This window comes from Xylaria bambusicola (assembly GCF_022495145.1).
Source record: "Xylaria bambusicola strain CBS 139988 unplaced genomic scaffold F5B22scaffold_5, whole genome shotgun sequence".
NCBI lineage: Eukaryota > Fungi > Ascomycota > Sordariomycetes > Xylariales > Xylariaceae > Xylaria > Xylaria bambusicola.
Genome location: NW_025953558.1, coordinates 350392 through 361704, shown reverse-complemented (window position 1 = coordinate 361704; position 11313 = coordinate 350392). Strand labels below are relative to the sequence as shown.

Sequence of the window (11313 nt, the reverse complement as noted above, 5' to 3'; positions counted from 1 at the left end):
GCAAGCAGCCAGGAAGCATCTGATGGAGCATCGTCATAAGGTCTCCACTTTACCAGCTCCGAGGTACCTGAACACCCTCAGCTGCTACCTTTGTTTTACATGTCCTGATGCCGATACTGCCTAGCGTGTCCAAGTAGCTATTAATGCTGGCATGTATCTTCCTAGTCCATAGATAGGCTATATAGCTGATCTCCTCATGTTCCCACTACCTAGAGCTATTCGGCGGGACATCTACTGCTACTGATCGATACATATGTAGACTAGGTAGTTAGGTACCTAGTAGATTGATTGATATGTATGTACCTACCTAGGTGCATGTAGGTAGATAGCGGACCACCACGTTGTTGGCTCCCTCGGTTGGATTGAGACCAGCGGTACGGTACAGCTCTGGCTAGAATACCTTCTGGCTATTAAATAAGTAGTCCTTTAAGATGACACGACGTAATGGCCACGGAATTGAGGTCAAGCGGGCCAATCAGACAGCATCGGGTGTTGGAGGGGTTCCTTGAACCAGGTTCTGACCAGGTTTCTTTCTACTGTGCAGACACTGTGTAAGCTGCGTGGTGCTGGAAGAGATCTTGCGCAGATTTACAGGGGGCTTGTAGGGAATCTACAGGGGAAACTGGATGCCATTGGCTACGTCGTAGTGTCCTCTACAGTGTGGATGAAACCTTGTGTAACTCACCATCAACCATCATCAGACAGGCCAGAGACAGGCAACCCAGCCAAGTGGCCAAGATGGAGTCCAAGGTCTCAAATTAGAATGCACGCCATACTTCAGAATCCAAGACACGCACACGTTCAGTTCAATCAGTTAATTAACGTCTTATCGTGTTTGATTATTGTCGGCGATAAATAGGTACCTAATCCAGACCAGAGTTTTGAGTGAGTGCTGATCGGAGCCGCCGGCCATCTCCTCCTACTACGGTACGTATGGATAAGCTGTCAATTGTGTTCGGCAGCACTCGATGAAACGGAGCCGAGAGAATGAGCACGCTAGGCATTACCTTTTCTCTTTTATTTCTCAGTGGCTCAGCTGACAGGACGAGTACAAAATAAAAAGAAAAGGGCCGTAGGTTACCGATTGAGTTGACTACGACCAATAGTTCAAGGTAAAGGCTCCGTCTTGCTGCAGCTCACAGCATGCACCACACCTTGGGCTGGTTGGTAGATACGCATGTAAGCAGACAATGAGACATACATAGGTACATCACATCGCACAGAACGAATCTGCTGGTTCCGTTTATTCATCTGCTACGAGGTAGGTAGCAGTCTATATGCATACCTAGGTACATAAGGTACCTATCTTAATATAGGTATAGTAGTTCCAGCTACTTCGTAGATCTCCCAATCTGCAGATCATTCCCTTCCGACGAAGCAGCGCAAGAAAGTGTACATTCAATTTATGGGCTATGAACCTGCCGGCTTGCCGAAGTCTCCAAATTTATATCTCTAAAATATCAAATAAGTACAAGTCCCGAACCACAGCTAGAACTTTTTTTTCCCCCAATGTTGGTCGAGAGCTTACCCACACCAAGGCTACCAACGTACTAGTAATCCGAACTCCGCCCTAGATATCACACTACTAGCAGCACGTCAACCGCATTAGTAGCAACCACTAGATCTATGGTGGCTGGCTAACTCCTCGAGAAGTAGATGTAGGCCGCCTGCTAACATCGAGATCACTGCCCTAAAGTCTTCGATTGGGAAGATCCTAATGAACAGAAAGGCCCTCCGACAAATGGGTAAAATTTTGACGCTTTTCTGTCTTTCGGTGAATGTGTAGACATGCGTTTGTGTCTCTGGGCCAGTCCGAGCACCTAAAATGGAAAATTGGCCCGTGATGACGTCGACTTGAGCATAGTGGAGAGTACATGCATGCAGATGGAAAAATCCAACTTGAGCTTCAATAGCTACTAAGTATCTATCAATAACAATGTCTCCTATAGCTATATAGGTACCGGTAGGTCAGTACATCTGCCTGTGAATAATAACAGAGCACCCGTGCTAAGTTTTGCCTAGGTATAATTGATGTCCACAGCAGCTATTTGTCAGGTGCCAACAGTCCGCCCAGCTGGCCAGCTAGCTTTGTGCTGCGGGGAGTGGTAATGACTAAGCACATACCCAAACTATATTCCGCCAATAAATATAACCGAATTTTCTTGAGCTTGGATCCCTCCTTCGAAAATTTCTCTCTCGCAACACGCGCGCCAGCTTCAGTAAGCTGGCAAGCCCGTCCACAACAAAACCATAGGTAAGTCGTGGCACGATTATTTCCTTCACATTTTCACTCTCTGTTGGATGATGTACCTAAAAAGCATGTATTACCTGATCATCACCTGATGTACCAAATTATCACCAAGATCTCTGACTACCAACGCCATCTTCTCATTCTTTGAGTGCCGCTTTTCACATCCCCAGCGAATTGAGAGCTAACATTCAAGCCCTATTCTTCTAGGTTTGTGTCGGGACTGCCGCGCGTGTCAAAACAATGGGTGCTGTACCCAAGCCTCCGAAGGCCCATTTCAACGTCCTCTACTTTGCAAGTGCAAGCTCCTTCACATCCAAGGAATATGACGTTCTGCCCGCGCCGCTCGCGATCGGCAAGTTATTCGATGCGCTGGAGGAGAGACACAGTGGCATCAAGGAGAGGATCCTCTCGTCTTGTCTCGTGACTGTCAACTTGAATTATGTCGATGTGCCTTCGAATGACAGCGAAGATGCGTCTTCAGAGGCTGGCGTCGTGATCCAGGAAGGTGACGAGGTCGCTATTATTCCTCCTGTTAGCTCTGGTTGATATTACAAGAGACCCCTTTCGTGCTATGTAGAAATATCCTTCAAAGTGATGATGGTCCTAGTTTTCTATAGTACTACTCGAAATTTCTAGAGCTTCTCTATCAATGCGTAGGACAACATGGTCATAATATGAGTTGATCAATGTACCTCCGCCCGCATTTCGGTATATGGATCACATTGTAACATACTAACTACTTTCACTCGTCAAGATTTTCCATGTTATACACAATGGTTAGTCTTGCTGTGGCTGATCAGCCAGGCTCAGAAGACACGTGGCCGCGTATATGCAACGATGGCTTCAGGCCTGATCGCTATTGTAATCGTGGATACGTCGCAGCTCAGCAAACATGGTATTACCTTTCTTTGATGTGGTGAGAGAGATGACACATCGTAGATAGAGAATGAGGGCACACTGGGACGTGAGATCAATATAGTATCTAGTTTAATACCAATGCCTAGATCCGCATGATAAAGACTTCCAACTACATAGTTTTATACAATCACAAATGAAGATTACAATCCTTGAGATAGCAATAGATAATCTCGGGCTCCAATAAAGACAAGCAGCCAGGATCTAAAACCCCTAAGCAGAATATGTGATTATGTGTCAGCCAGCAGTCACCCAATAAGCGAATATCAACTTCTCATCATAGAAGTATATTTATTCAATGCAAGAAGGCTTTCGAATAGCTATCTGATTAAATTTCAGCTTTGCATTGCGCTTCACCATACTCGCTACCCCTGCTATATATCCGAAGTTCTCAGTCGTAAAAACGTATTGAGCTACCACACGCAAACTATCAACAACTAGACACTGACAAAGTCTATTCATGCGAGCGATTCGCTGGCTGTATGGCTATGAATGATGAATGGGTACATGACAGACACAAAGTGATCAGATGCGATGCCGCCTAATGCTATGGGTTCCTATGTAGTAGCAATTTATGATGAATGTCTCTTTCTTCCTGAGGGAAAAATCCAACGCCAACATTACTGACAACGCCATTCTTTGCTTCTGTATTTGCTAGCCTGTTGACACTCAAATTGGAGTAACACCTGTTTCATTCCCTCATCTTGCGTGGGAACGAGTATGGATCATGCTGAACTGGCCCAAGCCTTTCGAGAAAGAGACAAACAGACTCATTTGTTCAAGAGAAGAGGGTTAACAGGAACTTTGGTTGGTCTAGCCCGAAGTTACGGATTTACCCCTCTGGTTCCCTTCTCGACCAGGCATGTACCTCACGCGTTGTTCGATAATTCAATCAACCTTTCCCCAACACGATGGTTGGCGTAGTCGTATGCCTTGGACCCAGGGGGGAAGGTGCCGTTAGTAGCCCATAAGTCGATTAATGGTTGCATGGGTTCCAACTCTTGCGGTTTCAACATATCGAGAGCACAAGCCGTCAGGACGAAGTGACTGAAACAACTGTTCAACTGTTTCTCTAGGCTGAGGTGGTAGAAGGGGTCGACGAAGTGGGCCCAGTAGAGGTGAGCGTAGACCCTGAACATCTGACGGAAGATGGTCTGGCAAACTTCGACGAAGTTCTCAGGGAAGCCACTCCGCTTGCCTATCCAGTCCCTGTCGCCTGGATTGGACAGCTGCGAGAGCGGAGCTGTGGTAATGGAGGGGTTGTGAGCGTAGGAAACGCCATTGGGGTCAGTCGGGAAGATGTTCGCATCATCAATCTTGCCCGAGATCCAGCGCTGCATGAGGGTGATGTATTCGTACGCTGGTAACTCAACGGGTTCGCGCCTAGCATTCAGCCATGTGAAAGAATGATTCCTATCTCATAATCAGCATACGCAAAAAAAGGATGGGTGTTCACCTGTACTCGAAGACACTTACGCGCCAGCAGACATCCGTGGGCAAGTTGATGAATTGCAGATGGTAGTTCCATCATCATCCTTCTCATGAATCACTCGCACAAAGTTCCATAAATTGCGATAATGTTCAACCACTATGTAGGAATTAGTCTTTGAGGCAAGAGCACTAGCTTGCAGGAGAGGCAATACCTTGATGAGCGATCCATTCTGCTTGCTCCACCGTCTTTGGCCTAGCACTTAAGGTCATGAAGTTGCCTTTGACAATATGCTTTGCATATGAGGCATTCAACCAGAGAGGCAGTGGCCGGGGTAGATGATAAGAATTGAGAACATCGTCCCCATTGGATGTGCCGCCGTTGGTATTATCCATGCCAATATTTTGAGTCAAGGGGACTGAGGTTGGAAGAGGTGGTATCCTCGGTGCCGAGCTTGCAGATGGCTGACTACCCGGAGTATTTTGAGGCACATCGCTAGGGGAGTCGGGCTGACTGGTGCTAGTAGGGCTCCGATTCTGGCCTGGAGCCCTCGCAGAAGTTCCCCTGAAGCGTGCGTTTCTATCTCATCATCAGTGCGCTGCCCACAGGTCTATCTGATGGGCATTAGGAGACTTTGGCTAGTGTCAAATCAAAGGAATGAAACAATAGGCTTCTGGTTTACGAACAAGCTGTATCGTCTTCAGAGCACAAGTTCTCTTGCAGATCCGGCTTGAGTAGCATAGTAGCAAGGACCTCATGAAAGTGTGAGAATGAAGGTTAAATGAGGCGAGTAGTGGAACCAAGGAAAAGACAAATGTAGGGATGGGCAAGATGAACAAATCAGAAGCATGGGCAAGATGTCTCAGGTCTCATGAATGGCATGTAATGTAGTGAACACTGGTCACTGATCTGGGTGCCGTTACCCCGGATAAAGAGACTGTGCAGAGGTAAATTGGGTGCCGAGGTGAAGTCAAAGATGTGAAGCTGCATGTCATCCCATTCTCCGGGATACCAGTCTTTGAAGGCTTATGGCACATAGCACATGGCACATGGTACATAATACAGCTAGGTTTGTGATGACGGGTAATAACCGGGTTCAAGGATATAGGAGGTAGTATGTCGGTATAGAATTGCAGAGAGATAGGGCAGAAAACAGCTGCGGACGGCACCGTGGAGGGGATGTACCTGCAAATGCAGGGACACAACTTAAGGACAGACACAACTTACATGCTGGAAAACATGTTGGACATGGTCACTCAGATGCCACAGTCGGGCGGGAAGCAAGCAGACTGTGAGAATCCTTTAGGGAGCCTGGAACGACAGGGCAAGAAAGACAGATTGGCCTCGGAGCTGTCGTTCTGGTCTGGGGATATATGGCAGGGCAGGTGTCTGTCCGTACTTTCGTGAGAGCTGGAGGTTCTGCAGCGGCAAGTGTGGTCGGCGGCGGCGGCGTGGGAACCGAGTTCTTTCATTCGCCTCTTGTGTTATCTGTGTCTGAAAAGGGGTAAAGGGATGGTGTTTGTCATGCCAACACGCTTCGTTTCGAGGTTCGGTGGCCTGCCCAATGATCGTCAGAAGCAGGCTGTCCTGGCCCGTTACATTAGTGCAGTATCACAGAAGCCCTACTAGACCCTACCCACCTGGCGGAACCTGGGAATTGCCCCGGCTAGCGGAGGTCGTCGATGGGTGGGACAACGGGTCTGAACAGGGTCTGGCTGAGGCTGTCTCGTCTGGTCTGTTTCGAGTGAAAGGCCGCCATGTTATCGATAAGGGGGCTGGGATGGCCAGCAAAGAGACGCGCTATTGAGCCTTTCAGTTTAGGTAGTCTAGCGCGTGTCGGTGGTAGGTATGGCGCAATGTTGAACTTAGGTACCTACCTGCTGCTACGCTACCTACACTTGCTCCGGTATGCTGGCTGGCTGGGTGCCATCGAATTGGAGATCCCATACCTCATCACCACCCAAGTCAATTCTTCTGCCTTGCTAAGCACTTTTCTACGGCTGGCACGCGTTATAATCCTTTACTAAAGACGCTGATTGTTTCGTCGCGAAATCGCTTACACCCAGCTTCACGGCGATCGATATTCATTCCTGACGAGTTTCTTACGGCTTCGTGCAAACTTCAATATCCCCACTGGGCACTCCCTAGCAGCCATTTGTAACTATGTCAGACTCTGAGGACCCAATTGACCTCGCCGACGAGGGGGGTGATGATTTGTTCGGAGATGACGATGCAGACCCGAAATCCGACCGTGAGCGCTACCTCAGCGACAATGAGCTAGCATCTAATGGAGGCGCCGCGGAGGATAATGCCATGGACTACGATGATGATGAGGCGGCACAGACTCAGCAAACGAAAGATGAGATTGTCATGGATATCGCATTGAGCAGGCATAGGAAGCCTAAGGTTAAAAACGGCACGGTAAGCCTGCCGACTCCTTAGGCGAACTGCCTCGAGACTGACACGCTTGTTAGCTGCAATCATTGAGAGTCCCCAGTTTCTTGAGTTTTCACGCCCGCGAATATGATCCGGATACTTTCGAGCCTACGCCATGGGATATGGAGAACGCAAGATCCGACAAGCCTAAAGGCGTTGTTCGGTTCCGCCGCGATTCTACGACGGGCGAGATGGCTAGCAACACTCTAATTCATAGATGGAGTGACGGTTCTTTGACAATCGCTGTCGGCGGCACTCATTACGAGATACAAACGAAGAAGATGGCCTCGTCCAGCGACAAGTACCAGGAAAGACAAGATAGTCATTACTACGCAGCTGCTCCACACTTTCTCAAGGATTCGCTTCTTACAGTCGGGCATGTCACTGAGCAGTACACGGTGCTCGTAAACCGAGACATGCAGGATGAGGCCACGCTCAAGCTCGCCGAGGATATGGCCGCAGCCGCACGAGGCAAGCGGCCGAACGAGAACGAGATGATCATTACAGCGACACGCGATCCTGAGCTCCAGAAGAAGGAAGCGGAATTGGCTGAGAAGGAGCGCATGAAAGCACAGCGACGACGCGAGAATGCTGCTGCACGAGTCGACTCGCGCGGCACTGGTTACCGAAGCGGTGGCCTCTCGGTGAATGATTTGGAAGGGGGGCGCAGAGGCACCGGTGGTTCTCGGAAGCGAGGCGCAGGTGGTGCATCTCGCGCGAAGCGACGCCGACCCGAATATGATTCAGACGACGACCTCCCGTCGGGCACCCGTCGCCAAGATGAATACGACCGTGAAGATGATTTCATCGCACCGAGCGATGACGATATGGCCAGCGAGGCTGAAGATGATGAAGAGGAAGAAGATCTCTTGGATGACGAAGAGGAGGAGGCGCCACGCAAGAAAAGACAGAAGACAGCGGAATCCGAAGAGGACGCTGACGCGGATGCTGATGCCGATGCCGACCTGGACGATCTGGATGCGCCTGCCCCGACTGAACAGTCGAGGTCAAGGAGACGCAACATCATCGATGATGACGATGAATAATGAAGTCTGATGCTAGGGCTAGGGCTAAGGCTGTTATAGCTATTCTAGCGATGGTCAATATTGCAGACACGAGAGAAGAAGGGGCTTTTCTGTACAATAACACATTCTTCATGCGCTTAATATGCAGCTGTAGCTTTTGCCTCAGAGACTTCAATCGTCTGGGAATATATATACCCCTAACTAAACAATGATGCATGCTGCGGCTTCGAGTATTTCAAGTTTTTTTTTTTTTTTTACCAGTTTTACTATAACTACAGGTAGCCAGATGTACGATAATGCAAACCTCATAGCCCGTAATCCTTTTCTAAATCAGCGTGAGAAAACGGAATGACGACCTGCTTACCAAGAGGACATTGACATTTGATCGCAAGTCTGCGCAGCCATATGAGGTTGTTATGTAGGTAACGACAAGAAGTGAGTGTAGGTAGGTACGGTCAAAGCGCGAATATTCGAGTGGATCATCCCGCGCCTTTCACATGCTTGCTTACTTAGCCAGCATTCCCGTCTCGAGCCGAGCTAGATCTTTAGACCTCGTGGCGTCATCGTCAACATGCGAAAAGCCATGGAAAGAATCAAGTTTAAGTAGATAGATACCTAGATCGCTTCCATATCAAGCCTATAATGGACTTCTCTTTCCCTGACTGACGATATATGCCCCTCGCGCAGTCTTGATTCCGTCGGCCTTCAAGTTCACGCTGGCGTCAAAGAGGCACGCAAGCATGGCGGGCCATTATTCCTCCCTTCATTAGCAACTTGAACATCGACAACGCCATCGCCCATGAATTTCGCTCCATTGACATACACATTCGGATAATCTCAGTCGACGCACCGCTGCAAACATGGCTCCCGTATTTGGCGTCTTCATGGCTGTCTGCCGCATGCTTCTCGATGTCTTCCACTACTGGCACCACGTATGTATTATAAGCTTGGATTGACCTGATCGTGGCAAGCTGACGCTTTTGGCGTAGAAATTGGTCCTTCAATGGGGAACCAAGACCCTTTTTGAGGAAAATATGGATAAGCTGCATCACGCCGAAAATTTCGAGACCTGGGAGGACGCAGCCCAGCAGCTAGATATTCACAAAAGGCTAGATCGTTGGTAGGTAGACAAAACTAATTTCTGCTTCCACATCCCATACAGCATACAGCCCCGTTACTTACAATCATCTACGGGCATAGGCGTGAAGATGACGCGTCTCCTTCATACGATTCCTGGCTGATCAGTGACCGACTAAACTCCATCTATATGGCTCGCCAAAACAACGATATCCAGTCCCTCGTCGAGCTCGTTCGCTCTGGCCTGGTTCGCAACTTGGGAAATATAACTGCCCCAAAACTTTACAATAAATCTTTTGCAGGCACGAAGCTCTTAATCGAAAAATATATACCCTCAGTAGCCGGTGCAATTCGCGACATTGTCGCCGAAGACGCTTCGGCCCCGCGTAAGAAGCAAACCAACGTCTTCGCACTGTCTACACAGAACAAGTTAGACTTCTTGCACGACGCGAGACAAGCTTTCGGACGAACCACGCTGGTCTTGCAAGGCGGTGCTATTTTCGGTTTATGTCATGTCGGTGTTGTGAAAGCCTTGTTCTTGCGAGGCCTCTTGCCCAGGATCATCACAGGCACAGCTACGGGGGCCTTAATAGCAAGTCTTGTGGCAATTCATACAGATGATGAACTCCCAGCCGTTCTTAAGGGCGACGGGATCGATCTGTCAGCCTTCACGGCCCACGAGGCGCTGGTGAGCCGTAAAGATGGGCGGCCGCCACTTGGAAGTTCTAGATGGAAAACACTTCTGCGTAGAATCATGCGATTTTGGCGCGAAGGGTACTTCCTCGATGTCAAGGTTCTCGAAGAGTGCGTCAAGGCAAATTTGGGAGACATGACGTTTGAAGAAGCGTATCAGAAGAGCAAGAGAATATTGAACATAACAGTAGCCCCGGCGACCCAGTATGATGCTCCAATGCTTTTGAATTATATTACGGCACCGAACGTTGTAAGTTTTGTTACCGTCCTCCTTACTCGGTGTCCACTGAAAAATAGTATCAATAATATTAACAAATTGATCATAGTTGATTTGGACGGCAGCCGTTGCATCAAATGCTTCGACGCCCACAATCTACGGGAAAAAGCAGACTGAAGTGCTGTGCAAAGGTCCCAACGGCAGTATTATACCATGGATGTCGCCCGAGTGGACGAGCTCCTCGGATAAGGCTCACAAGTCACCCTTAGCAAGGATCTCGCAACTCTTCAACGTCAACCACTTCATCGTCAGCCAGGCCCGTCCTTATATGATCCCATTCCTCGAGTCTGACATGCATGGCCCCTCTCTCTACACTGCTCGCTCACAGGCTCATCTCCCAGGTCATCTGTTTAGGGTAGTAGGGATGGAGATACGCCATCGCATGAAGCAATTAGATATGCTGGGGCTCTTGCCGATGGGTATACGACGATTTCTCGTGGACGAAGATGTGCCTGGGGCGAGCATGGTCCTGGTCCCGACCGTCACAGCCTCTGACTTCGTGCGGCTCCTCGAGACACCCACGCGAGAGATGCTGGATTACTGGATCCTACGAGGCGAGCGAAGCGTGTGGCCCGCTGTGTGTGCACTGAAGGTCAGATGCATGGTCGAATACGACATCGAGAGTGCCTATCAGCGAGCTCGACGTCTGAAGGCCGGGGGGCTTAGGAGAAAGGCGAGCACGGTAGCTGCTGGTGCCATGATGTATGCTAAACCTCCCTCTACATCTACACAAGGGAACGCCGACATATCGAGTAGCACCGCGATGAATGAGCTAGTCACTTCACAGGACCTGGAACCAGGAGCCAATTGACGAAAAATACGAAAGCGGAGAATGAACGGGGGCTCGGTGCCATATGACCTTCTCCACCTAAAGCAGCTGATTGACCCTATTCCTTATTCCACTTATTCGCATGCAAACATCAGAGAGCCAGCCTTTCCTTAGCTGACTCATTATAAGCTAAGCAACCAGAGGCTTAGCTATTCCCGTATGTCTAGCTAGTGAGTCAAAGTGCCTTAACGTTTTTTTAAGAAAGCGCCGCCGCTGGCTATCTAGTCTCCTTGGCCAGATTCAGCCCGGGGGGCTCGGGGCCCGACAGAGGCATCAGTTGTCACAACGCACAACATGCGCCATATCATGCTTTTGTTGCCACGATCATGTATTATTGGCTGTCTTCCCGACTTGAGACATGTATGCACGTCCTCCGGTGCC

General features: G+C 49.1%; 5 protein-coding genes across 5 annotated transcripts in view; 3 read left to right on the top strand and 2 right to left on the bottom strand.

The window, feature by feature from the left end:
* F5B22DRAFT_411586 (uncharacterized protein) overlaps nt 1-261 on the bottom strand; it is a 918-nt gene extending 657 nt beyond the window's left edge. Inside the window, exon 1 of the mRNA XM_047971569.1 lies at nt 7-261. Coding sequence (XP_047834436.1) covers nt 7-37 — 31 coding nt within the window. The 5' untranslated portion in view covers nt 38-261. The remainder of the gene's footprint in view (nt 1-6) is intronic.
* A 1970-nt stretch (nt 262-2231) lies between these two features.
* F5B22DRAFT_591782 (molybdopterin synthase sulfur carrier subunit) lies at nt 2232-3356 on the top strand. The gene is made up of 2 exons (XM_047973873.1): nt 2232-2254; nt 2445-3356. Exon 2 carries the CDS (start codon nt 2492-2494, stop codon nt 2795-2797), a length of 306 nt encoding a protein of 101 aa, XP_047834435.1. The 5' UTR covers nt 2232-2254; nt 2445-2491; the 3' UTR covers nt 2798-3356.
* A 109-nt stretch (nt 3357-3465) lies between these two features.
* F5B22DRAFT_591777 (Mob1/phocein) lies at nt 3466-6309 on the bottom strand. The gene is made up of 5 exons (XM_047973872.1): nt 6236-6309; nt 5823-6182; nt 4810-5174; nt 4643-4754; nt 3466-4579 (listed from the first exon to the last, which is right to left on the bottom strand). The coding sequence occupies exons 2-5, from the start codon at nt 5843-5845 to the stop codon at nt 4036-4038; spliced, it is 1044 nt and encodes a 347-aa protein (XP_047834434.1). The 5' UTR covers nt 5846-6182; nt 6236-6309; the 3' UTR covers nt 3466-4035.
* A 271-nt stretch (nt 6310-6580) lies between these two features.
* Nucleotides 6581-8371, top strand: F5B22DRAFT_411475 (Leo1-like protein-domain-containing protein). Its single transcript, XM_047971568.1, has 2 exons — nt 6581-7016; nt 7070-8371. The coding sequence occupies exons 1-2, from the start codon at nt 6759-6761 to the stop codon at nt 8075-8077; spliced, it is 1266 nt and encodes a 421-aa protein (XP_047834433.1). The 5' UTR covers nt 6581-6758; the 3' UTR covers nt 8078-8371.
* A 545-nt stretch (nt 8372-8916) lies between these two features.
* On the top strand, nt 8917-10914 carry F5B22DRAFT_633845 (acyl transferase/acyl hydrolase/lysophospholipase; the record flags this gene model as incomplete). Its single annotated transcript, XM_047976897.1, has 4 exons — nt 8917-8988; nt 9046-9176; nt 9257-10076; nt 10153-10914. The coding sequence occupies 4 exons, from the start codon at nt 8917-8919 to the stop codon at nt 10912-10914; spliced, it is 1785 nt and encodes a 594-aa protein (XP_047834432.1).
* Nucleotides 10915-11313: the final 399 nt, after the last annotated feature.